Here is a 26,984-nt window from a genome sequence, read left to right on the forward strand (position 1 = left end):
GTCTATATCTGTATCTCTATATCTACATGCATCCATATTTATATTTCAGACTCCACCACTCTTAGGTCCAGACCCTCAGGAGAGGGCTGGAAAGGATACACTTCACAATGGTTTTTGCTCTTCCCAGCATCACAGCAGGAAAGGAAGATTGAATAACACATACCTGCTCATTCCTGGACTCTTGACACTGACTCGTCTTTCCATTTTGGAAAGGATAAGCCCCTCAGTGGAGTTCTTCAGGAAGCAGACAATCAGTACCAAAACACAAAGTTCTTCAGAATATCTTTCCTTTCTAATCAGGCAATGCAGCAATATTTATGAGGCTTTATCTCCAAGGTTATTCCTTAGAGATGTTCCACCTGGGGATAAGTGATTCTCCTGCCATGGCCTAACAGTCTTCTGTTAATAATTTAAAGGCACTCTCTAATGACAAGTTCACAGTCAGTATTTGATGCCTAGTAGGAGCAATTTGTTTAAACACATTATCCTTAGATAATTAATTTCTGCTAAAAAATTATTCATACCCTATTTTATTAAATTTCCTTTTTCTGTTCTTTTCTTTTCTTTTTAATTTTTTATATGAAATTTATTGTCAAATTGGTTTCCATACAACACCCAGTGCTCATCCCAACAGGTGCCCTCCTCAATGCCCATCACCCACTCCCCACCCCATCACCCCTCAGTTTGTTATTAGTCTTTAAGAGTCTCTTATGGTTTGCCTCCTTCCCTCTCTGTAACTTTTTTCCCCTCTTCCCCTCCCCCCCGGTCTTCTGTTGAGTTTCTCAGGATCCACATATAAGTGAAAACATATGGTATCTGTCTTTCTCTGTATGACTTATTTCACTTAGCATAACACTCTCCAGTTCCATCCACATTGTTACAAAAGGCCATATCTCATTCTTTCTCATTGCCAAGTAGTATTCCATTGTATATATAAACCACATCTTCTTTATCCATTCGTCAGTTGATGAACATTTAGGCTCTTTCCATAATTTGGCTATTGTTGAAATTGCTGCTATAATCATTGGGGTACAAGTGCCCCTATGCATCAGCACTCCTGTATCCCTTTGCACTTCCTAGCAGTGCTATTGCTGGGTCATAGGGTAGATCTATTTTTAATTTTTTGAGGAACCTCCACACTGTTTTCCAGAGTGGCTGCACCAGTTTGCATTCCCACCAACAGTGCAAGAGGGTTCCCGTTTCTCCACATCCTCGCCAGCATCTGTAGTCTCCTGATTTGTTCATTTTGGCCACTCTGACTGGCGTGAGGTGGTATCTGAGTGTGGTTTTGATTTGTATTTCCCTGATGAGGAACGATGTTTAGCATCCTTTCATGTGCCTGTTGGCCATCTGGATGTCTTCTTTAGAGAAGTGTCTATTCATGTTTTCTGCCCATTTATTCACTGGATTATTTGTTTTTCGGGTGTGGAGTTTGGTGAGTTCTTTATAGATTTTGGATACTAGCCCTTTGTCCAATATGTCATTTGCTATTATCTTTTCACATTCCGTCGGTTGCCTTTTAGTTTTGTTGATTGTTTCCTTTGCAGTGCAGAAGCTTTTTATCTTCATGAGGTCCCAATAGTTCATTTTTGCTTTTAATTCCCTTGCCTTTGGGGATGTGTCAAGTAAGAAATTGCTACGGCTGAGGTCAGAGAGGTTTTTTTTCCTTCTTTCTCCTCTAGGGTTTTGATGTTTTCCTGTCTCACAGTCAGGTCCTTTATCTATTTTGAGTTTAATTTTGTGAATGGTGTAAGAAAGTGGTCTAGTTTCATTCTTCTGCATGTTGCTGTCCAGTTCTCCCAGCACCATTTGTTAAAGAGACTGTCTTTCTTCCATTGGATATTCTTTCCTGCTTTGTCAAACATGAGTTGGCCATACTTTTGTGGGTCTAATTCTGGGGTTTCTATTCTATTCCATTGGTCTATGTGTCTGTTTTTGTGCCAATACCATGCTGTCTTGATGATTACAGCTTTGTAGTAGAGGCTAAAGTCTGGGATTGTGATGCCTCCCGCTTTGGTCTTCTTCTTCAATATTACTTTGGCTATTCGGGGTCTTTTGTGGTTCCATACAAATTTTAGGATTGCTTGTTCTAGATTTGAGAAGAATGCTGGTGCAATTTTGATTGGGATTGCATTGAGTGTGTAGATAGCTTTGGGTAGTATTGACATTTTAACAATATTTATTCTTCCAACCCATAAGCATGGAATGTTTTTCCATTTCTTTATTATCTTCTTCAATTTCCTTCATAAGCTTTCTATAGTTTTCAGCATACAGATCTTTTACATCTTTGGTTAGGTTTATTGCTAGGTATTTTATGCTTCTTGGTGCAATTGTGAATGGGATCATTTTCTTTATTTGTCTTTCTGTTGCTTCATTATTAGTGTATAAGAATGCAACTGATTTCTGTACATTGATTTTGTATCCTGCGACTTTGCTGATTCATGTATCAGTTCCACCAGACTTTTGGTGGAGTCTATAGTGTTTTCCATATACAGTGTCATGTCATTTGCAAAAAGTGAAAGCTTGACTTCATCTTTGCCAATTTTGATGCCTTTGATTTCCTTTTGTTGTCTGATTGCTAGAACTTCCAACACTATGTTAAACAACAGCAGTGAGAGTGGACATCCCTGTCGTGTTCCTGATCTCAGGGGGAAAGCTCTCAGTTTTTCCCCATTGAGGATGATATTAGCTGTGGACTTTTCATAAATGGCTTTTATGATGTTTAAGTGTGTTCCTTTTATCCCGACTTTCTCGAGGGTTTTTATTAAGAAAGAATGCTGAATTTTGTCAGATGCCTTTTCTGCACCGATTGACAGGATCATATGATTCTTATCTTTTCTTTTATTAATGTGATGTATCACATTGATTGATTTGTGAATACTGAACCAGCCCTGCAGCCCAGGAATGAATCCCACTTGATCATGGTGAATAATTCTTTTTATATTCAATTGAATTCAATTTGCTAGTATCTTGTTGAGAATTTTTGCATCCATATTCATCAGGGATATTGGCCTGTAGTTCTCTTTCTTTGCTGGGTCTCTGTTTGGTTTGGGAACCAAAGTAATGTTGGCCTCATAAAAGGAGTCTGGAAGTTCCTTCCCTTTCAGTTTTTTGGAAAAGCTTGAGAAGGATAGATATTATATCTGCTTTAAATGTCTGGTAGAATTCCCCAGGGAAGCCACCTGGTCCTGGACTCTTATTTGTTGGGAGATTTTTGATAGCTGATTATGGGTCTGATCAAGCTTTCTATTTCTTCCTGTTTGAGTTTTGGAAGTGTGTGGTGCTTAGGAATTTGTCCATTTCTTTCAGGTTGTCCAATTTGTTGGCATATAATTTTTCCTAGTATTCCCTGATAATTGCTTGTATTTCTGAGAGACTGGTTGTAATAATTCCATTTTCATTCATGATTTTATCTGTTTGGGTCCTCTCTCTTTTCTTTTTGAGAATCCTGGCTAGAGGTTTACCAATTGTGTTTATTTTTTCAAAAAACCAACTCTTGGTTTCATTGATCTGCTCTACAGTTTTTTTAGATTCTCTATTGTTTATTTCTGCTCTGAAATTTATTTCTCTTCTTCTGCTGGGTTTGGGGTGTCTTTGCTGCTCTGCTTCTATTTCCTTTAGGTGTGCTGTTAGATTTTGTATTTGGGATTTTTCTTGTTTCTTGAGATAGGCCTGCATTGCAATGTATTTTCCTCTCGGGACTGCCTTCGCTGCATCCCAAAGCATTTGGATTGTTGTGTTTTCATTTTCATTTGTTTCCATATACTTCTAAATTTCTTCTCTTATTGCCTGGTTGACCCATTCATTCTTTTTTAAAAAATTTTTAATGTTTATTTTATTTTTGAGAGAGAGAGAGAGAGCGCGCCTGCAAGCAAGGGAGGGGCAGAGAGAGAGGGAGACACAGAATCTGAAGCAGGCTCTAGGCTCTGAGCTGTCAGCACAGAGCCTGATACAGGGCTCAAACTCACAAACTGTGAGATCATGACCTGAGCTGAAGTCTGATGCTTAACTGACCGAGCCACCCAGGCGCCCTGACTCATTCATTCTTTAAAACTGTTTTTTTAATGCTTATTTTTGACAGAGAGAGAGAGAGAGAGAGAGAGAGAGAGAGAAAGAGAGAGGATGAGCGGGGGAGAGGCAGAGAGAGAGGGAGACACAGAATCTGAAGCAGGCTCCAGGCTCTGATCTGTCAGCACAGAGCCCAATGTGGGGCTCGAACTCACGGAGTGTGAGATCATGACCTGAGCTAAAGTCAGATGCTCAATTGACTGAGCCACCCAGGCACCTCGACCCATTCATTCTTTAGTAGGATGTTCTTTAACCTCCATGCTTCTGGAGGTTTTCCAGACTTTTTCCTGTGATTGATTTCCAGTTTCATAGCATTGTGGTCTGAAAGTGTGCATGGTATGATCTCAGTTCTTTTATACTTATTAAGGGCTGTTTTGTGACCCAGTATGTGATCTATCTTGGAGAATGTTCCATGTGCACTCGAGAAGAAAGTATATTCTGTTGCTTTGGGATGCAGAGTTCTAAATATATCTGTCAAGTCCAACTGATCCAATATATCATTCAGGGACCTAGTTTCTTTATTTATTCTCTGTCTACATGTTCTATTCATTGCTATAAGTGGAGTATTAAAGTCTCCTGCAATTACCACTTTCTTATCAATAAGGTTGCTTATGTTTGTGATTAATTGATTTATATATTTTGGGGCTCCCATATTCGGCACATAGACATTTATAATTGTTAGCTCTTCCTGATGGATGGACCCTGTAATTATTATATAATGCCCTTGTTAATCTCGTTACAGCCTTTAAAGTGTAGTTTGTCTGATATAAGTATGGATACTACAGCTTTCTTTTGACTTCCAGTAGCGTGATAAATTTTTCTCCATCCCCTCACTTTCAATCTGAAGGTGTCCTCAGGTCTAAAATGAGTCTCTTGTAGACAGCAAATAGATGGGTCTTGTTTTTTTATCCATTCTGATACCCTATGTCTTTTGGTTGGAGCATTTAGTCCATTTACATTCAGTGTTATTATTGAAAGATATGGGTTTAGAGTCATTGTGATGTCTGTAGGTTTCATGCCTGTAGTGGTGTCTCTGGTCCTTTGTGGTTCTTGCAACATTTGACTCACAGAGTCCCCCTTAGGATCTCTTGTAGGGCTGGTTTAGTGGTGATGAATTCCTTCAGTTTTTGTTTGTTTGGGAAGACTTTTATCTCTCCTTCTATTCTGAATGACAGACTTGCTGGATAAAGGATTCTTGGCTGCATATTTTTTTTCTGTTCATCACATTGAAGATTTCCTACCATTCCTTTCTGGCCTGCCAAGTTTCAGTAGATAGGTCTGCTACTACACTTATGTGTCTACCTTTGTGTGTTAAGGCCCATTTATCCCTAGCTGCTTTCAGAATTCTCTCTTATCCTTGTATTTTGCCAGTTTCACTATGATATGTCGTGCAGAAGATCAATTCAAGTTACATCTGAAGGGAGTTCTCTGCCTCTTGGATTTTGATGCCTGTTTCCTTCCCCAGAGGGATTTTGATGACTTCCCTTCCCCAGGGAACTTCTCAGCTGTGATTTGTTCAAGTACACCTTCAGCCCCTTTCTCTCTCTCCTTCTTCTTCTGGAATTCCTATGATAGGGATATTGTTCCATTTGATTGCATCACTTAGTTCTCTAATTCCCCCCTCGTACTCCTGGATTTTTTTATCTCTCTTTTTCTCAGCTTCCTCTTTTTCCATAATTTTATCTTCTAATTCACCCATTCTCTCCTCTGCCTTTTCAATCCACACTGTGGCAGCCTCCATTTTATTTTGCACCTCATTTATAGCATTTTTTAATTCATCATGACTATTTTTTAGTCCCTTGATCTCTGTAGCAATAGGTTCTCTGCTGTCTCCTATGCTTTTTTCAAGCCCAGCAATTAATTTTATGGCTATTATTCTAAATTCTTGTTCTGTTATATTGCTTCAATCGGTTTTGATCAATTCGTTAGCTGTCACTACTTCCTGTAATTTCTTTTGAGGAGAATTTTTCCGTTTCATCATTTTGGCTAGTTTTCTGTCCCTTATGCGTTTTAAATGTTTGTTGTTTGCCCTGCACCTGCGAGCACTGCTATATTAAAGGAGGGTCATACACTGCCCAGGGCCTGGCCCTTCAGGAGGTGTTTTTTCAGAGATTGTTACTTGCTCTCTGTTGTTGTGACTTTGGTTATTTTATTACCCTATTCGTAATAATATTTTGGACCCTCCACCAGATGTGCTTTGATTTGTTCCTTGGAGTGGCCCTGCAAAGGAAAACAGATAGACAAACAGGAGACAAAAACATGCAAACACACAAATAACACAAGCAAATAAACAAAAACAAAAACTTAAAGACTAAAAACAAAAAACCCAAAAGCACCGACTACAGGTAAAGAAGAAAGTGGAGGCAGTGCTGATGGAAAAGCATATACAAAGAGAGAAATGATAGGAACGCGTGGTGGGGCGGGGCGGGGGGGGGGGAGAAAAAATAAACATTGATTAGGCAGAGAGACTAAAAGCCTTAATCCAGAGAGAGAGAAAGGAAAATAAAGAAGGAGGCAGGGGAAATGAAACGAAGATAAAGTTACCCAGACAGAGAAATTATATGGCTTGATTATTCCAGAGAGAGAGAAAGGAGTGTAAAGGAGGTGTAGAACATGTATCAAGACAATGGATTAAATATGTCTGTTTAGACAGCCCAATAACCAGAGTAACCAGCCTAGGGGAGAGAAGAGATAAGGAGAAGAAATTGGGGGTGGGGGGAGAATATATCTACATATCCATAATTGACCTAGAGTTAATCCAGGCAATGCTGCATTGCTTGTCGGGAGGAGCTGTCTGCAGGGTCTGTGCCAATCAATTGGATACGCAGTTACCCAGTGCAAGGAGGCATGATTTGGCGTATTCTGAACCCCCCTCCACTATGGGCCCCGGGAGTGATCCTTGAGGCCTCACCTTGGTGGTGGTGGGATGGGGTCGGGGGGAATGGTGATTCCCCAGTCTCTTCTCCACAGAGCCAGACCTGGTGGACTCAGTTTGAGTAGTCCTCACTGTGCCGGGGCGCAGATGGGGGCGGGGGGGGGGGGGGTCCTTCTGGCTCCACTCTGCCAACTCCCCTGACTCTGCGCTTGGCTAGGATTCAAAGTCCGGCTCAGTGCGCTCTGGCGCTGGGGAAGCGCCTCTCAGTGCGGCGATATGTGGTGTCGACTGGCTTTGTCTGTGCCTCTACACTTCAGGGAGGACAGCCTTCTCCTACTGCGGACTCAGTTGCTGCCCTCGCTGCGAGCCCACAGGGTGGCGGATGCAGGCAGGCTTTGTCTTTTCCCACAGCACTCCAGGGAGACAGCTGCCTTTTTCTCCTGCAGACTGCGCCCTTGGCCCAGCAACTGTGCCCAAGGGGTGAAGGATGCAGGCAGGTTCTGTACTATCATGCAGCCCTCCAGGGAGGGAACCACTTTCTCCAACTGTGGACTGAGCTCTGGCCTACCACCACATCCAGGGCTGGCTCCCCTCCACCCCAGGTGCATGAACGGGGAGCCAGCCCCAGTCGGAAGAAAGCCCTGCAGTTAGAGATCAGATCCCTCTCAGTCTCAATCCCAGTCCGAGGTCTTTCTCCTGTCTAGATACAGTCCTGCACTTCCCTAGCCACTCTTTCTCTTCCCTTTGTCTCTTTGCAGAAGGGGGTCCCTCCCCTCCGTGGCCAAGCAGCCTTTTTTTTATCTCCCTCAATTCGCAGTTACCTACCTTTTTTCCAGCTTTCCCATTTTCTTTCTGGTAGATTAAGTCTCTTTTCCTCCCAGGCTCTGGTGTTCAAAGTCCTTTAGTTTCTACACTTCTTTGTTTGAGAGGCATGGGAAGTATTGATTCCCCCTACTTCTCTGCCATGTTGGACCCTCTCCTCATATCCTATCTTTAAAAGAACCTATTAATAGTGATCAATCTTACCTATTAAAACTGCTTCCTGTCCAAATTAATCATTCTGGGAAGCATTACATTATTTCTTGTCAGGGAACAAAATGTTACTTTAAATCTTGGGAGAGGCCTCTCATTACCATGTTTGTGATATAGGGTGTATAAGATGATATTACCAATTTTTGCATGAAGGGTTAAAAGACTGACACTCGTAGCCCCCTTTCTCCCTGTTAACAGATCTACATGAAAGGACAAAATTTTTACAGAAGTTTGTTTGGTGGACAAAAGAAGTAACTCCCATCATTCAGTTTGGCAACAGGATTTGAAAGCCTAGTCCATCTACCCATCCCTCTAGGTGGTAGGTAATGCTTATTTTCAGAATTGTTAGTATATTAGATTTACCATTTATTGCCTCCTTTCATCCTCCCTTCTAAGAGACTCTGCCTTACTTTCTGTAACCTCAGTAACCATGTTTGTACCAGATGAACTTGCCTCTGACCACATCTGACTGGCCTAACCCAAGCCATGCCAGTCAGATTCTGCCTCAAATATTTGATTTAAGAGACTGAGAACATACAGAGTTAGGATCTAAGGCATCTGTGTGGCAAACCAAAGCCACATGTTGGCCAAAATGAAGGCAGCAAAGAAATCATGTGTTAGCAGATGTCAAAAGAACAGATGCTTGAGAGAGGCAGAGACAAGAGGCCCTATGGCTTTAGAGCAAAAGAAATAGAGAAAGAAGCTGCCTGCCTCCCTTGCAGAGGCCAATTGCTCTTTCTGCACTTTTTTTTCCTGTAAGATTCTTCAGTAGACATCCAATAATTATCCTTCCTTAATTGAACTAATATGAATGGATTTCTGGTCTTGGAAATCCAACATTCCCCTTACTAAGACAATGAGTATAGCAGCATTCATGAAAGCTATCATTTTGTTAAAAAAGAAAAACTGTAAAAGTGGGTTCTGCTACTCCAGTGTATAATTTATATGTATATATGATATGGAATGTATAACTCTCCTCAATTGCAAGTAATTATTATGATAAATTAAGAATGCTTACTTAATATAATGATTTATTATAACGGTAGGGATAGGAATTAATTCAACCAATATTTTACTGAGCATTTACTATATGCCAACAATTAGAGGTAAGACATGACTATCTCATAGTCATTGCCTTTAGGAACATACGTAGTCCTATGGGAATGACAAATTTATGAACAAATGATATACCTAGACAACATAGTACAGGTTAAAATAAAAATGCATACATGTTTTTTAGGGGAGCTCAAAAAAGAAAGCACCTAATTGGGACATCAGGGTGGGGTTGCCTGAGAAGTGACGTTAGAGTTAAGACCTGAAAATCCAATAGTTGTCCAGGAGGTTAGGTGTGAGGAAAAGGCTTTCCACACATAGGAAACAATGTGCACAAAAGCCAGGAAATGGGAAGGATCATGAACCTTATAGGAAACCACTTGCTACTCCTGGAGCACAGAGTATGAAAACAATGAAGGGAAGATAGTTCAAACCTTCCATGACAAACTAAAGAAGTTCAGATGTTACCAGGTAGGCAATGGAGAGTTATTAAATCATGTCAAGCAGCATAATGACAGGATAAAATGCGCATTTTAGAAAGAACAGTAGCTATGGAGAATGAATTGCGTAGGAGTAAAGTGGGCACACACAAGACCAGAATTAGGAAGACTTTTGGGCAAGTCCATTCAGGAGATGGTAAACATGTGAAGTAAGGCAATGGCGATGGAATTGGAGAAGAAGAGGGACTCAAGGGGCACGTAGAAAGTCAAATTTACAAGATGCAGGAACTGATTTGGAAGGAGGAGTAGCAGCTGCTTGGCTTAGAGTACCAGATGAATGGTAATTAACCATGAGAGAAATAAAGGCATGAAACAAGAACTAGGGTAGGTTCTTTGAGTTTGTGGCTGCATTGAGATTCAGATGGCCATGAGTCTATAGGAGGAGAAGAGTGGCAGGTATGAGGGTATTCAATTGTTGATTGGCATTTGGTTAATAAACTTATTTCATGGGGCATCTGGGTGGCTCAGTAGGTTAAGAGTCTTGACTCTTGGTTTTGGCTCAGGTCATGATCTCAGGGTTTGTGAGTACAAGCAGCACATCAGGCTCTGTGCTGACAGCACAGAGCCTGCTTGAGAATCTCTCTCTCCCTCTTTCTCTGCCCCTTCTCTACTCTCTGTCTCTCTCAAAAATAAATAAGTAAACTTAATTAAAAAAATAAACTTAATTTCATTATGAAAAACCCAACTCATAGTTTAAGTCAAAAGATAGGAAATGTTTCAAACACATTTCTAAGGTTTCTGAGAATAATACTATATTGTGTATAGTTCCTCAAATAATTTACCCAAATGAATGTCTCATGATTACTTAGATGTGTTGGAAACTCTCCCATCTAGCCTATTTTAAATATAATCAGATTGCAAGCACTACTAACCTGTTCGCAGACAGGCTACATTTGCAAGCCACCATTCTGGGATCCTGGGCAGAATCACAATTACTCGATCTCCTCTTTTCAGGGCACAGGCTTCTGTAAGTATATTGGCAAATTTTCTAGACAAAGATCCCAGTTCTTCAAAACTCCATCTCACTTCTTCTCCATTTCCATTTATCCACCAGAAGGCTGGATTGGAAGGTCTCTTTCCAGCCTGAGGAAAGACAAACCAGTCATGGATTTAAAGGTCATTATGCAGCTAAATTCTATTTTAACTGACTTAATGGAATATTTTTTCCAGAAGAAAATTCACAGGTCATTAGTTAAGACACACATGGAATATTGGGAAATAACTCTAGAGTCTTTATTTCTAGCTGTTGGGAGCCATGTCATTTCTTCCAGCATATGTCATTTCTCATTTAGCCTGATTGCTTTTCTTTCCAAGAAGTTAGAATTCTTGCATCCCTTTATATTCTCTCAGTGACATAGCTATGTCTTGTTTCCTACCATTTCTGACTCTTGGAATCATTTTCATTCGAGTCCTTTCTGGATTTTTAAGAAGTTAACCTATAATCATGCATTTTTATAACCATCACCTTTCTCAACCATGGAACTATTAACATGTTGAGCCAGATAATTCTTTGCCATGGGGAACTGTCTTATGTATTAGAGGATGTGTGGCAGCATCCCTGGCCTCTAACCATTGGCACACACCTTCTCACAAGTCATGGCAACAAAATTGTTTCCAGACATGGCCAAATATCCCCTGGGGGCAAAATCACTTCTATCTGAGAAACTGTAGTTGGACTGGCCCTTGCTTCATACCTTTTCCATATTGGTCCATTGGTCCAGAATATCTTTAGCAAAGTTGAAATACTCTGGAGTCTCCAGTTTGAATTCCTGTTTAATGGATTCATAGTTGGAAAAATTCTGAGGAGGTACTATTCTATAATCTTTATGCAGTTCTCTCACAGAACCAGGGATTGCTAGGCGCCAAAAACACTTGGCACGAAGTAATGTCTCCATAGTGACAAGAGGTAGCATCAGTCTTGTTGGATGTGTTAGCACTCAGGATTTCCACAGAAACCAATCCATCTAAAAGACAAGTAAAAGGATATGTATTTGTCTCTCTCCTAAAGGTAGCTATACCCCAAAATAGCTAAGTTTTATTATTATTACTAACAATCATCCTAAAAATGCCATTCTCTGAGCACTCAATATGTTTTAAACACTGTACTTTGTTTTACTTACATACAAATTATCACTAAATCTTCAGAGTAACTCTGTGACATGGATACTATTATCATTTCTGTTTAAAGAAAGAAAAAATGACGAAGCGAGGCTGTCTTAGTCAACTCTGGCCACCATAACAAAATACCATAGACAGGATGGCTCAAAAAATAGACATTTATTTCTCACAGCTCTGGAGGCTGGGAAATCTAAGACCAAGTGCTGGCCAGTTCAGTTTCCCAGTATGGACTCTGTTCCTGGCTTGTGGATGACCACCTTCTCTTTGTTTCCTCACATCGTAGAGAGAGCAAGAGCTCTGGTTTCTCTTCCCCTTTTATAAAAATATTAAACCTATTATTGGGGTCTCACCCTGTGACCTCATCTAAACCTAATTCCCTCCTAAAGACCCCACCTCCAAATACCATCACATTTCGGGGGTCAGGGCTTCAACATAAGAATTTGGAGGGGTCACATTCAGTCCACAACAGAGGCATTAGTTGGATCTGAACCTAGAACTGTCTGGTCCCAGCCCATTCTCCTGACTATGTACTACTTACTATTGCCTCCCATATGCATTTCTAAAGAAGTGAAGATCTGGGTCATTCAGTTACTCTCAGTGAAAGCAAAGGGCCAAGCCTGCTTATCTAATTTAATCTTTCACCTGCATTTCAAGAGTTGTACAGACATGTTCAGGAGAAATTTCCACAGTGGGTAATCCATAAGTGAGAAAACTGAGAGTATCCCAGTACCAATTAGGCATGAAAGAACTGTCAAAAGTCCTTTGGTTTATAGGCCATAGTTCCCATGCTCCCAGTAGGAGCCCACACAACCTTCCAGTCCAGGCTTGGAGCTGCATTTATGGGAGATGTAATAATAGGGCTTTAACCTTTAGGACTTTTGTGGGGGAGGACCCTTCAGGCCACTGAGCCCGCCTGCTTCTGTGGGAAATCATTTGATCATGATGTCATTTACTTGGCTGAGGTCTCATAAACAAAGTTATTAAAAACATGGTTCTAGGGATTGTAGGGTTCTCTTCTTCATACATTCTGTAATCTTCCAAATTTCCTACAATGAAATACTACTCTCATAATCATTAAATCATTTTTAACTGTAATTCTAGCTATGTGGTATGTAAGGCAGCATGGCTATGTGGGAGAGTTTCTTTACTGATATGTTGCCAAACAATAATTAATAATGTCAGCCATCAGTTTTATCCTAAATAGGTCTGGTGTTTGGGCATCATGTTGCTGCACCCAATACGTTATAAGATCTGGGTTCTTCTGACTCTCCCACCTGTTTATGTGAAGACCAGACAAGTCACTGAACTTGAACCCTCTGAGATCATCTGGTTTGAGCTCCCCATTTTTCACCTGCAGAGAAAACAGAGCCCCGGAGAAGGGAAGCAACTTGCTTCAATATGTCATATCAGAGTTAGAACTAGAACTCACGTCTTTGGATTCTCATTTGAATGTTCTCTTTACTGTTGTTCAATAGGATTTCAGTAGAGCAGTGATTCTCAACCCTGGCTGTATATTTGAATCACCAGCAAAGCTTTTTTAAAAATACCGATGCCTGGGTATTAGACCAATTAAACCAGAATCTCTGGAAGATGGGGCCTGGGCAGCATATTCTTAAAATTTCCTCAGAGGATGTTAACGTGCAATCAGGGTGGAGATCACTGATTCAGAGGTTGTGATCTGTGAACCAGCAGCATCAGCATAACCCGGAAGCTAGTTAGAAATGCACATTTTCAGAACCGGTTTTCCGTTTTGCCAATGTAGAGATTAATAGAACCCCTGTCAGAGAGAATTGTCCCAAAGATTAAATGAGATAATACATACAAAGTGCTTATCATGGTGTCTAGCATATTACTACTCTCTAGAGCAGGGGTTGGCAAACCTTTTCTGTAAAGGGCCAGATAATAATTTAGGCCTTCTGGGCCATATGTATGATCTCTGTGGCAACTGCTTACTTCAACTCTGGTTGAGATAGAAGCCATTGACAATACATGACTAAATAGAGCTATGTTCCAAAAAAGACCTATTTATGGATACTGAAACTTGAATTTCATATATTTTTCATGTGTCATGAATTATTATTCCTCTTTTGACTTTTTTAAAAATGAAAAAAACATTTATAATATAATATAAATTATAAATATTATGTAAAGATAAATCCCATACATTTGGCAGCCGTCTCCCTTATTACAGAATTAGCATCAGGTTTCATTCAGCTGAAAGGAGTTGTTAAGTAGTAGTTAAAAACACTAAGTTTTCAGTGTTGTAACTTTTCTCTTTATTTGTAATTTTTTAGATCATGTCTTCAAATGTTTCAAAAAACAAAAAATGTTTATATTTTTACGTTATAATATTTATAAAAAATTAAAATGTAAAAACCATTCTTGGTTTGCAGCCTGTATAAAAACAGGTAGAGGGTGGGATTTAACTCATGGCTCTAGTGTGCTGATCTTTGGTGTTAGAATGTAAGTTCTATGAGGGTAGGCATTTAGTCTGTTATGTTCATGGGACTATCCCTGGGAAATATCATCGTGTTCGGCCCATAGTATTTGCTTATTTGTTGAATGAAGAAATGACTCAGAAGGGAGAACTTTTATATACAGTTTATTTCAATAGCTCAGGATAACAGTACACCTGAGCAGTGCCTTTATTGCTTAATTAGATTTATATAACTACCTGGACTGTTCACATGTGGCTATTTAAATTTAAATTAATTTAAATACTATTTAAAAATAAGTTCTTAGAGTAACTGAATTTTAAGCACTTAAATAGCCACTTGTGGCTCTTGGCTACTGCATATAGATAACTGCAGACACAAAACATTTCTATCACTGCAGAACATCTCTTGTGGACAGTGCTGATCTATATTGATAATAGCTCAGAAGTGGGTGATATAAGGGGCACCTGGGTGGCTCAGTTGGTTAAGCTTCCAATTTTGGCTCAGGCCATGATCTCATGGTTGGTGAGTTAGAGCCCCATATTAAGTAGTAGTTAAAAACACTAAGCCTTTAGTGTAACTTTTCTGTTTATTTGTAATTTTTTAGATCATGTCTTCAAATGATGCAAAAAACATAAAAATTACACAGTGAAAAAATCTTCCCCCTACACCCCCATCTCACAGCTGCTCAGTCTCATCCCCGCCCCCCCACTCCCTTAAGGAACTACAATTACTTCTATGTATCTTTTCAGTATTTCTTTATGTGTATTTAAGCAATAGATTCTTCTTTCTCCACCACTTTAACACAACAGGTAACCTAGAGTACACACTATTCTTCCCATTAAAAAACATTTTTATGACAAATTCTTGAAGGTCTTTCCGTGTCATTACATAAGTATCTTTCTCATTTTGGTTTTTTTTTTTTTTTAATGTTTTTGTTTTGTTTAAAGAGTGCATGGCATTCCAGTGAACAGCTGCACCATACTTTCTTAAGCCAGTCCTCTATTGATGTCATTTGAATTGTTTCCATTATTATGCATTTAAGATGAAATTTTGAAACTGTTTCCTCCACCACATTTAGAATCCTTCAAACATATAATGAAAAGAAAATTGACCAGTCATTTGGAGCTTAAAATGAGCCTAACCATTCTGCTCTACCAAAAAGAACTTATCAGCATCCTCCTCATCAAAGTGGTAAGATTGCCTTCTCCCCAGCAATGTTCTTTTCAGTGATCTTAGCATTTCATAACATCTATTTTCCAGGTTTCCAATATTCTTTATAGGTGAAGGAGCTGAGCTAGGAGTAGAGATGTTTATACTGAGCTACAGAAAACTCCTCTAAGAGAGAAAGTACCATTCCTGGTCAGCTGGGCTTTCAAAGTATTTAAGGTCTCATCGAAAATGCAAGCTCTACATCTATATAAACAGCAGTGCAGAAGAGGTTTTAGCCGCCCTACATCTCTGTAAGTATCTCTCCTACCAAGTAATCCAAGAAATAACAGTGGCTTAGCATATACAGCCTCAAAGCAAGGGGAAGCCCCCTACTATTCTCCCTAGCCCTAAACTTAACCTTCTCTATAGGATTTTTGGAGCTGCCCTTGATCATTTAATGGAGAAAAGTGGCTTCCCTGGATTATTTCCTTGGAATTTCTTTTATACGTTCCCTGAAGTTTCCCTAGAGGTAGTATGCATACTTTCTGGATGATGCAGAAGATGGATTCTTATCTGCCACTGAGCAGGGTGGAGAGGTAAGTAGACAGCACAACGAAAAACTCAGCTGGTACTTGAACTCAATTAAGTTTTTTCCAAAACATTTTACCAAGTTAACACATGCACATAGTTAAAAAAAAATTACATAGTACCAAAAGACTTAAAATGAAAAACTTATCTGCTATGTTAATAGCCTTTTGTGTGTACATACTCCTTGCTACTTACTAGATACAATTACACAACAGCTGAGAAATTCTGATAGAAATACTTTCATGAGAGCACTTTTGATTTGTTGGTTTTGCTTGCTTGTTTGTTACTCTTGCTCAAAAGTGCATGTGCCAGCCCAGAAAACCTTACATAGAAGACAGATAAGGTAGTACTCACTAAAGTGAAAGATTCCAACACAGCTGGCGGTGATGGCAGACCTGTTTCCTAGAAGAGCAGCCCTGAAACTTGAACTCTCACTTCTGCTTTAGTCCTGGTAGTAGCCAACAGAAGAGGGAGAAGTAGTCTGACAACTGGAAGAAGCAAGACATAGACAGAGGGCCCTTCCTGGATTGGTGGAGACATTCTAGAGGGAGGAGCAGGAGTTTCAGGCCAAGTTTACGCTGAAAGTTTACACAATTTTCTGCCACCCTCCCTTTTAGAGTTAATTATTTAAATACCTTGTAAGCTTTTGCTGGGGAGCTGGGAAAGTAATTTATTCACAGGAAGAAAAGTGTCTATGGAGTTGCTGGGGGGATGGGTCCCATGAAGGAATAGAAGAAGTTTTCTCTTAGAAGGAGCAAAGAAAAAAGGACGTAAGAAGACAAAGAGGGGGTTTGAAATGGAAAAGAAAGAAGTTAAGGGGTGGGTTTGGGTTGCTCTAGGTCTTAGGGAACCTGTTGCTGTGTTTATCTGTTGAGCTGGTGATGACTAAACATAAATGCTATCAGGTCATTCCTCTGCTCAAATCCTTCGGTGCTTCCTGGTTCACTCCAGGTCAAATCTCAAGTCCTTCCATGGACTACAAGGAACTGGTGATCTGGCACAGGGTCCTCTCTGACCGCCACCCACCTCTCCTTCTCTTAATCTTCTGCAGCTTGAACATACCACACATGTTCCAGCTTTGGGATCTTTGAACTTGCAGCTTCTACTGCCTGGAAAACTCTTCTCTTAGATAATCCCTTGGCTAAATCCCCATTTTATGAGGTATCCATCAAAGTGGTCTTCTCTTACTACATTTTCTAAAACAGCACCCCTCATTTTTTTTCTCTTTAATTTGTGTTAACTTTTTACATCTCTTACCATCGCCCTTAGGAATAAGAACTTTGTTTTGTTTGCTGATGCATCACTAATGTCTAGAGCAGTTGCTGGCAGCTTTTAGGCATTCACTAAATATTTGATTGGTAAATGAATAAGTAAATGACCTTTTCAGTTACATGTGACAGAAACCCAATTCAAATGCACTCAAACAAAATGGGGGATTTATTGGTCACTTTTTAGTTCTATGAGTTTTTGGTTGTTGTTGATTCCCTGGGATTATCTATGTAGATAGTCACATAATCTGCAAATAGGGACAGTTTTACTTCTTTCTTTTGGTTCTCTGTGCCTTTTATTTCCTTTTCTTGCCTTATTGCATTAGCTAGAATTTACAGGCTATGTTGAATAAGAATGGTGAGAGCAGCTATGCTTGCCTTGTTCCTGATATTAAGTGGAAAGCATTCAGTCTTTCATGCTTGGGGGTAATGTCAGCTGTAATATTTTGTAGATGACATTTATCAAGTTGAGGAAGTTCTCCTTTATTCTTATTTTTCTGAAAATTTTTATCATGAATAAGCCTTGAATTTTGGCAAATACCTTTTCTGTCTCAGTATCATCATGTGATTTTTCTTCATTAGCCTATTAATAAAGTGGATTTTTTAATCATTGAACCAGCCTTGCTTCCCTGAAATAATATATATTTATATTTATAGATGAATTCTATATACCTCTTGCCAATTTTGAGAAGTTTTCCATCATTATTTCTTGGAGTAATTTTCTAGTCCTGCCCTCTCTCCCTTTTTGGGAGTCTTATGACACAATGTTAGATCTTTTATGATAGCCCTACAAGTATCTGAGGCTCTTTTTTTTTTTTTTTTTGTCAGCCTGGTTTCTCTCTGTTGTTATTATTGGGGAACTTTTTTTTTCAGATTTTCTAATTTGACCACTTTATTTAAACAGAAAAAAAAAACCCCACAATTTTAATTATGTACATATGTGGGAACCCTACAAAGATATGAGACTCCTACATTGATTAAATTTTACCATCAAAACTGTTACTTTTTAAAAATGTTTATTTATTTTAAAATTTTTATTTATTTTTTTAATTTACATCCAAGTTAGTTAGCATATACTGCAACAATGATTTCAGGAGTAGATTCCTTAATACCCCTTACCCATTAAGTCCATCCCCCCTCCCACAACCCCTCCAGTAATATATTGGGTAATTTTTATTTTTCTATCTTCCAGTTAACTAATTATTTTCTCTTCTTCCTCCCATTCTGCCGTTGAGTCTATCCAATTAAGTTTTTCTCTTATTATATTTTTTATTGTATTTTTTAATTTTAAAATTTCCATTTGGTTCTTCTTGATAATAATCTATTACTTTGCTGAGGCTTTGGTGTTTCAAGCATATATATTTACAATTGCTTGTTGAAGCATTTTTATTATGGCTGCTTTAAAATCTTTGTCAGATACTTCTAACATCTTTGTCATCTTGGTGTTGGTATCTATTGACTGTCTTTTTTTATTCAGTTTGAGATCTTCGTGGTTCTTGGTATGGTGAGTGATTTTCATTTGAAACCTGGACATATTTGTATTATGTAATCAAATTCTAGATCTCATTTAAACCTTCTCTTTTAGCTGGCTTTGTTCCACATTGTCCTGGCAGGGAAAGTGGGAGGGCACCACCTCATTAATGCCAGATGAATATAGAAATCTAGGTTGTCCACTAAGTCTCCAATTAAACTGGGATTGGGAGCAGTGCTGGGTGGGGATAGCAGTTCCAACTCCTCATGGGGTCTCTACTGACACTGGCCTGTTCCCTACTTGGCATTCTCTGATGCTACCCCAGTGGAGGGTATTGGGACACCTTGTTATAGACTGGTGAGAGTAGAAGTCTAAGCTTCCCACTCTACCTTTTGCTGGCATAGGTAAGGATATGGGGAGCTGTGATTTTTTCTGTGGTATTTGGCTGGAGTAGAACAGATAATATTTAAAAGTTTTTTTTTGTCTTGGTAGGCTGCTCCTTTCATGGTCCTCTGGTAAAAGACAGTAGGCTTTTTCTGGGGCTTTTATTGTTGGTACCATTGGTATTTCCAGGTTTCTGGCTTTTTCATCTCCCAAGTCTACAATATATGAGGCAAAAAAGAAAACCCAGGGAACTGACCACTGGGTCATTCCTTAGGTCCCAAACTCTATAACCAGTCTGCCTTCCTCTCTATACCTTCCAGAGTCTTATGTTTGTTTTATATCTAATGTCCAGGGATTTCAGTTGCACTTAGCAGGAGAAAAGAGAAAAGTCTGTCTACTTCCTCTTCCCAGAGTAGAAGTCCTCCCAACTCATTTTTTGAGATTAGAATAACATTGATAGCAAAACGAGACAAGAACACTGCTAAAAAGAAAATCACAGGCAAACTGAAAAACTATGAACAAACAAAAAGTCAAAAATAGATTTTTAACAAACTGAAATCAGCAATGTACAAAAACCAAAAATCCATTATGACAAGTTTCAGTTTATCCTAAGAAAAGGTAAAAGGAGAAAAACCAATATGAGCATTTCAGTGCACACATAAAAGGTATAAATTTCAGTATTTATTCATGATAACCTCCATTGCCCTCAAAAGTAAAATTCAAGTGGAAGGAGATTTCTTTAATGTGATAAATAATGTATATCAACAAATTATTTTGATATTGAACATTAGAAACATTTTATGGTGAAAAATTAGAAGCATTCCAACTGAGAATAAGGCAGTGGTCACCATGCCTAATTAATATTATACCATGGGGCACCTGGGTGGCTCAGTCAGTTAGATGTCTCACTTTGGCTCAGGTCATGATCTTGTGATTCATGGGTTTGGGCCTTGCATGGGGCTCTGTGCTGACAGCTCAGAGCCTGAAGCCTGGTTCGGATTCTGTGTCTCCCTCTCTCTCTGCTCCTCTCTTGCTCATGCTCTGTGTGTCTCTCAAAGATAAATAAACATAAAAAAATTTTTTTTAAATTAAAAAACCTAAAAAACAATGCAGAAGATAGCCTCCAACAAAGAGTTAATTATCCAACTTTAAAAGTAAGGGCTGGGGCGCCTGGGTGGCGCAGTCGGTTAAGCGTCCGACTTCAGCCAGGTCACGATCTCGCGGTCCGTGAGTTCGAGCCCCGCGTCAGGCTCTGGGCTGATGGCTCGGAGCCTGGAGCTTGCTTCCGATTCTGTGTCTCCCTCTCTCTCTGCCCCTCCCCCGTTCATGCTCTGTCTCTCTCTGTCCCAAAAATAAATAAAAAACGTTGAAAAAAAATTAAAAAAAAAAAAAAAAAAAAAAGTAAGGGCTATGGCTGAGAAACCCTGATCTAATGTCTAAGTGGATTCAGTGCTTACTAATAGTCCTTTACACATAGCTTCTCTTTCCTTGTATTCATTAATGTTTTTCTTTGTTTGCTGAATTTAACACCTACTAGATTTTTTTCCCCCACAAGGGCTTATAATGACTGCTTTCCCTTGCTTAGTTGGTAATGCCTATCTACTGACTTTATACTGAGAATATAAAGTCTAGGTAAGAGTTTCTTGTGTTAAATTTTCTTTCCCTCAGAAAACTGTAGACCTTGTTTCACTGTTATTTGGCATTAAATATTACTTTGGAGAAGCCAGAGGTCAAACAAGTTCTGTTCTCCTGGAATGTGCCTGTTGTATAATAGAAAATTTGACTGGCCTTTGTCCTTGGTTCCTAAATCCTTGGAGACTCTAAATCCCTAGAATTCCTGAGTAATAGGAGTGCCTTTGTTATTCATGAACCCCTTAAATGCCACCTGAGATTATGCTAGCAAGGTGACTCAGGATGAAGGGTCTGGTCACCAGAAAGGTCAGCCATGTGATCAGAGGGTTGGAGCTTTGAAGCTCTGGGGAGGGAAGGGGAACTGGAGATTGACTTGAGTCAAATGCCTAATGATTCAGTTAATTATGCCTAAATAATGAAACCCCAATAAAAATGGTGAAGTTTCCTGGTTGGTGAATATATCCAATGTGCTGGGAGGGTTACATGCCCTGATTCCACAGAGAGAGGGCATGGAAGCTGTACATTTGGGACTTTCCAGACTTTCTTTTATGCTTCTTTTCATTTGGCTGGTCCATATATATAACCTTTATAATAAAACTGTAATCCCAAGTCTAGCACTCTTCTGAGTTCTGTGAGGTCTAGTGAATTAAGGAACAGGAGGGGGTGGTAGCCAGTTGGTCAGAGGTTTGTGTGGTCTGGGGACCTGTGAACTTACAGTTAACATCTGAAGTATGGGAAGTCTTTCTGGGGACTGTGCTTTTAAAGCTGTGAGGTCTGATGCTATCCCAACAGTGTCAGAACTGAATTGAAATGCAGCACTGTAGAGCCTCACTTACTCTGCCTGGGTGCTTGTGTAATTTTTTCTTTATTCACAAATTAATTAACTTCAGCCAGAGGTGTTTTAATGTTGTTATTCCTATATCAGGTCTTACCTACAACAAATGTGTCTTATTCTGTAGATTCTTTTTCTGTTATGCTAGTTTATGGTCATTCTCTATTATAATTTCTACATCATTCTTCGTAATGTTACTGACTTGGGTCCTTGGGCTCTCCAAGCAATAGGAATTGACTGGGGCCAAATGGGAATTTCCAGGCAAGGCTTTTATTGGGCTTATGCTCGAGCACAAGGGAGACAGCGCAAAGGAAAGGGTCCTTCATGCTGGCTGTCAGAACAAAGGCCAAGGAAGTTTTTAAAGATGGTAAGGTGGGAAAGGAGTGATGTCTAAGCATGTAGGGGTGAAGAGAGATACAGGAAGTTGGGCGGACAGGCAAAGTGGACAGAACATGCTTCTTCACGCATCGAATGTCTCATTACCATGTTAAATCTCCACCCCTGGGCATGGTTTTTAGTATTATAATGAGGGACAAAGTCAGTGAAAGGTCAGCACTGGGGTCCATCTTGCAGACTGGTTTGATTTGGTCTTCACCAGTCTTTGTAGAGGGGTCCCTCCTTTGGTAAACATCCTGTTTTCCCATTCCTGTGAGACCATAGAGATCCATCTCTCAAGGATTGCTGGATTTTGTGGTGAAGATTGAGGGGACCTGAGTTCAGTCCCTGTTCCATCTTAGTAACTTCAGTGCTCATGTAAACAACCCATTTAATACTGTGGTCTTTCATTCTCTTAATATCCTGTCTCCCAATGATCTTAATCCTACCCAGCCTTAGTCTCTCATTCTTGTGACTGCACCCCACACCTTCTCATTACCACCAACAGTACTACCTCCAAAATCTGTGTCAACATCCCCCACCCCGCTTTTTTTTTTTTTTTTTTTTTTACTAATTCCTCCTGTCTTGCCAGTTCATTTCCCTTTACTATCTTTATCACAGTAATTCCTTTAACTCCACTAAAATCTTCAGTCCATTGACTTGAACACTGTCTTCTTCATACCTTCACTTACCTCTTGCCCATCTTGGATTCTAGGTCCTACACAACTCCTTTGTATTGCTCTCCCTCACCATACTCACCCGACAAAACCCAGCTTTCTGCAAAACTCCAGATAGCTATCTCCCTATATTGTGACTGCACATGAGCAGCTTAACATAGCTCTGGAGAAATGGTTCTGCGGAAACCTGGTTCTGCACTTAGGATGTTGATGGTACTTGCTAATGGTCTTAAAAAATCCAAGCAGGTCCTTCCCATTGCCTGATAACCCCATTACATATCTATAGGTGGAGATAACCATTTCATACCTTCTCCTATTTCTATAAACCTTCATCTCTCCTCTCCTCCTCTTATTTCACTGAGATTTAGAAGTAGCCAGAAGAGAATTTCCTCAACCCCCTAGTACTTAATCAACCTAAACTCCTATAATTCTGTTCATACCTTCTGCATTCCTTCCTGTAACAATGAATAGTTGTCAGGTTCCTAGTTTGGGCCACCCTCTCCACAGTGTCCTTGACATCATCTGCTCTCCCTAACTCAAGAACATTACTCCTTCAATTACCTCTCTCCTGTACCACCCATTTCTTCCTTTTATTTTGGACTAGGAGATGTAAAGAGACAGCCACAAACACATAGTAATATCTCCTATATTAAAATATCTTACTGGGGGCGGCTCACCGGGCCCTCGATTCTGAACCACACACCTACAGGGAGTCAGAAAGTTGTCGCGAGATGAGGATATCCTGATGCTGGCTTTGTCTTCCTGACCCGGGAGGTAGTCATGACAATGGACATGAAGTGAGAGGGTGATGTCTGGGCCTCAGCTGTCATCTGTCCTATGCTGGCATTGGGTGAACCTTATCAAGTTCCATCTTTGAACAATTTTCACAGTGTTGGACAACAAAGAAAACAGAAAAGCATCCCTGAGAACATCATTTTCCAGGTTCCATTTGTGTCAAGGAGGTGGCTGGTAACAAGTTCTTAAAGAAAAAAGACTGGCTTCTGGGAAGACGGCCGTGTAGGAGGACGCTGGGCTCACCGCATCCTGAGGATCACTTAGATTCCACCCACACCTACCTAAATAACCCAGAAAATCACAAGAAGACTAGCAGAACGGACTTTCCGGAGCTAAGCCTAGATGAGAGGCCCATGGAAGAGGGTAGGAAGGGCGGCGAGGCGGTGCGCGCTCCACGGACTGGCAGGAGGGAGCTGAGGCAGAGGGGCAGCCCACCAGCAAAGCAGAGCCCCTGAGTCTGGCTTGCAAAAGCAGAGGGGCCAGACGGAGTGTGTTGGGACAGCAAGTGGGACTTAACATCTGGAAGGTTATAAGTTAACAGCTCTGCTCAGAGAACCGGAGGGCTGGAGGACAACGGGAGGGAGAGTTGTTGAGCCCCGGAGGACAGAGCTCAGCTTGGCAGGGAACAAAGGCGGTTGTCAGCGCCATCTCCCTCGCCCATCCCCCAGCCAAAATCCCAAAGGGAACCAGTTCCTGCCAGGGAACTTGCTCGCACTGCGCAAACACCCAACGCTGTGCTTCTGCGGATCCATTCCTCCGGTGGGTCGGATTCACTCCCGGTGCCACAGGGCCCCTCCTGAAGCGGATCTCCGAAGGAAAAGCGAGCTGAGCCTCCCCCTCCCGCCCCTGTGCAACTTGCCTATCCACCCCAGCTAATACGCCAGATCCCCAGCACCACAAACCTGGCAGTGTGCAAGTAGCCCAGACAGACCACGCTACCCCACGGTGAATCCCGCCCCTAGGAGAGGGGAAGAGAAGGTACACACCAGTCTGACTATGGCCCCAGTGGTGGGCTGGGGGCAGATATCAGGTCTGACTGCAGCCCCGCCCACCAACGCAAGTTATTCAAGACAGCACAGGGGAAGTGCCCTGCAGTTCCGCACCACTCCAGGGACTATCCAAAATGACAAAACAGAAGAATTCCCCTCAAAAGAACCTCCAGGAAATAATAACAGCTAATGAACTGATCAAAAACGATTTAAACAATATAATGGAAAGTGAATTTAGAATAATAGTCATAAAATTAATCGCTGGGCTTGAAAACAGTATAAAGGACAGCAGAGAATCTATTGCTACAGAGATCAAGGGACTAAGGAACAGCCAGGAGGAGCTAAAAAAATGCTATTAATGAGCTACAAAATAAAATGGAGATGACCACAGCTCGGATTGAAGAGGCAGAAGAGAGAATAGGTGAACTAGAAGATAAAATTATGGAAAAAGAAGAAGCTGAGAAAAAGAGAGATAAAAAAAATCCAGGAGTATGAGGGGAAAATGAGAGAACTAAGTGATGCACTAAAGAGAAATAATCTAAGCATAATTGGTATTCCAGAGGAGGAAGACAGCGGGAACGGAGCTGAAGGTATACTTGAAGAAATAATAGCTGAGACTTCCCTGATCTGGGGAAGGAAAAAGGCATTGAAATCCAAGAGACACAGAGAACTCCCTTCAGATGTAACTTGAATCGATTTTCTGCACGACATATCATGGTGAAACTGGCAAAATACAAGGATAAAGAGAATATTCTGAAAGCAGCTAGGGATAAACGTGCTCTAACATATAAAGGGAGACCTATAAGACTCGTGACCGATCTCTCTACTGAAACTTGGCAGGCCAGAAAGGAATGGCAGGAAATCTTCAATGTGATGAACAGAAAAAATATGCAGCCGAGAATCCTCTATCCAGCAAATCTGTCATTCAGAATAGAAGGAGAGATAAAGGTCTTCCTAAACAAACAAAAGCTGAAGGAATTCATCACCACTAAACCCAGCCCTACAAGAGATCCTAAGGGGGATCCTGTGAGACAAAGTACCAGAGACATCGCTACAAGCATGAAACCTACAGACATCACAATGACTCTAAACCCATATCTTTCTATAGTAACACTGAATGTAAATGGACTAAATGCACCAACCAAAAGACATAGGGTATCAGAATGGATAAAAAAACAAGACCCATCTATTTGCTGTCTACAAGAGACTCACTTTAGACCTGAGGACACTTTCAGATTGAAAGTGAGGGGATGGAAACTATTTATCATGCTACTGGAAGTCAAAAGAAAGCTGGAGTAGCCATACTTATGTCAGACAAACTAGACTTTAAATTAAAGGCTGTAACAAGAGATAAAGAAGGGCACTATATAATAATTACAGGGTCTATCCATCAAGAAGAACTAACAATTATAAATGTCTATGCGCCAAATACAGGAGCCCCCAAATATATAAAACAATTACTCACAAACACAAGCAACCTTATTGATAAGAATGTGGTAATTGCAGGGGACTTTAATACCCCATTTACAACAATGGATAGATCATCTAGACACATGATCAATAAAGAAACAAGGGCCCTGAATGATACATTGGATCAGATGGACTTGACAGATATATTTAGAACTCTGCATCCCAAAGCAACAGAATATATTTTCTTCTCGAGTGCACATGGAACATTCTCCAAGATAGATCACATACTGGGTCACAAAACAGCGCTTCATAAGTATACAAGAATTGAGATCATATCATGCATACTTTTGGACCACAATGCGATGAAGCTTGAAATCAACCACAGGAAAAAGTCTGGAAAACCTCCAAAAGCATGGAGGTTAAAGAACACCCTACTAAAGAATGAATGGGTCAACCAGGCAATTAGAGAAGAAATTAAAAAAATATATGGAAACAAATGAAAATGAAAATACAACAATCCAAATGCTTTGGGATGCAGCAAAGGCAGTCCTGAGAGAAAAATACGTTGCAATCCAGGCCTATCTCAAGAAACAAGAAAAATCCCAAATACAAAATGTAACAGCACACCTAAAGGAAATAGAAGCAGAGAAGCAAAGACACCTTAAACCCAGTAGAAGAAGAGAAATAATAAAGATCACAGCAGAAATAAACAATATAGAATCTTAAAAAACTGTAGAGCAGATCAATGAAACCAAGAGTTGGTTTTTTGAAAAAATAAACACAATTGGTAAACCTCTAGCCAGGATTCTCAAAAAGAAAAGGGAGATGACCCAAATAGATAAAATCATGAATGAAAATGGAATTATTACAACCAATCCCTCAGAGATACAAGCAATTATCAGGGAATACTATGAAAAATTATATGCCAACAAACTGGACAACCTGGAAGAAATGGACAAATTCCTAAACACCCACACACTTCCAAACCTCAAACAGGAAGAAATAGAAAGCTTGAACAGACCCATAACCAGCGAAGAAATTGAATCAGTTATCGAAAGTCTCCCAACAAATAAGAGTCCAGGACCAGATGGCTTCCCTGGGGAATTTTACCAGACATTTAAAGCAGAGATAATACCTATCCTTCTCAAGCTATTCCAAGAAATAGAAAGGGAAGGAAAACTTCCAGACTCATTCTATGAAGCCAGCATTACTTTGATTCCTAAACCAGACAGAGACCCAGTAAAGAAAAAGTACAGGCCAATATCTCTGATGAATATGGATGCAAAAATTCTCAATAAGATACTAGCAAATTGAATTCAACAGCTTATAA

General features: G+C 40.2%; 1 protein-coding gene across 3 annotated transcripts in view; it reads right to left on the bottom strand.

The window, feature by feature from the left end:
* The window catches only part of ACSM3 (acyl-CoA synthetase medium chain family member 3), a 57,409-nt gene that overhangs the window by 17,365 nt on the left and 13,060 nt on the right, over positions 1 to 26,984 (bottom strand). For 2 of the 3 annotated variants that reach the window (XM_078440101.2, XM_078440099.2), the window contains exons 2-3: positions 11,223 to 11,492; positions 10,401 to 10,611 (exon numbers count right to left, since the gene is read on the bottom strand). In XM_078440101.2, the coding sequence (XP_078296227.2) occupies positions 10,401 to 10,611; positions 11,223 to 11,441 (430 nt within the window). In that variant the 5' untranslated portion in view covers positions 11,442 to 11,492. Of the gene's footprint in view, positions 1 to 10,400; positions 10,612 to 11,222; positions 11,493 to 16,175; positions 16,382 to 26,984 lie in introns of those variants that run through there. The other variant, XM_078440100.2, reaches the window with a different exon arrangement.

The sequence above is a fragment of the Panthera onca genome, chromosome E3, assembly GCF_046562875.1.
Source record: "Panthera onca isolate mPanOnc1 chromosome E3, mPanOnc1 haplotype 2, whole genome shotgun sequence".
NCBI lineage: Eukaryota > Metazoa > Chordata > Mammalia > Carnivora > Felidae > Panthera > Panthera onca.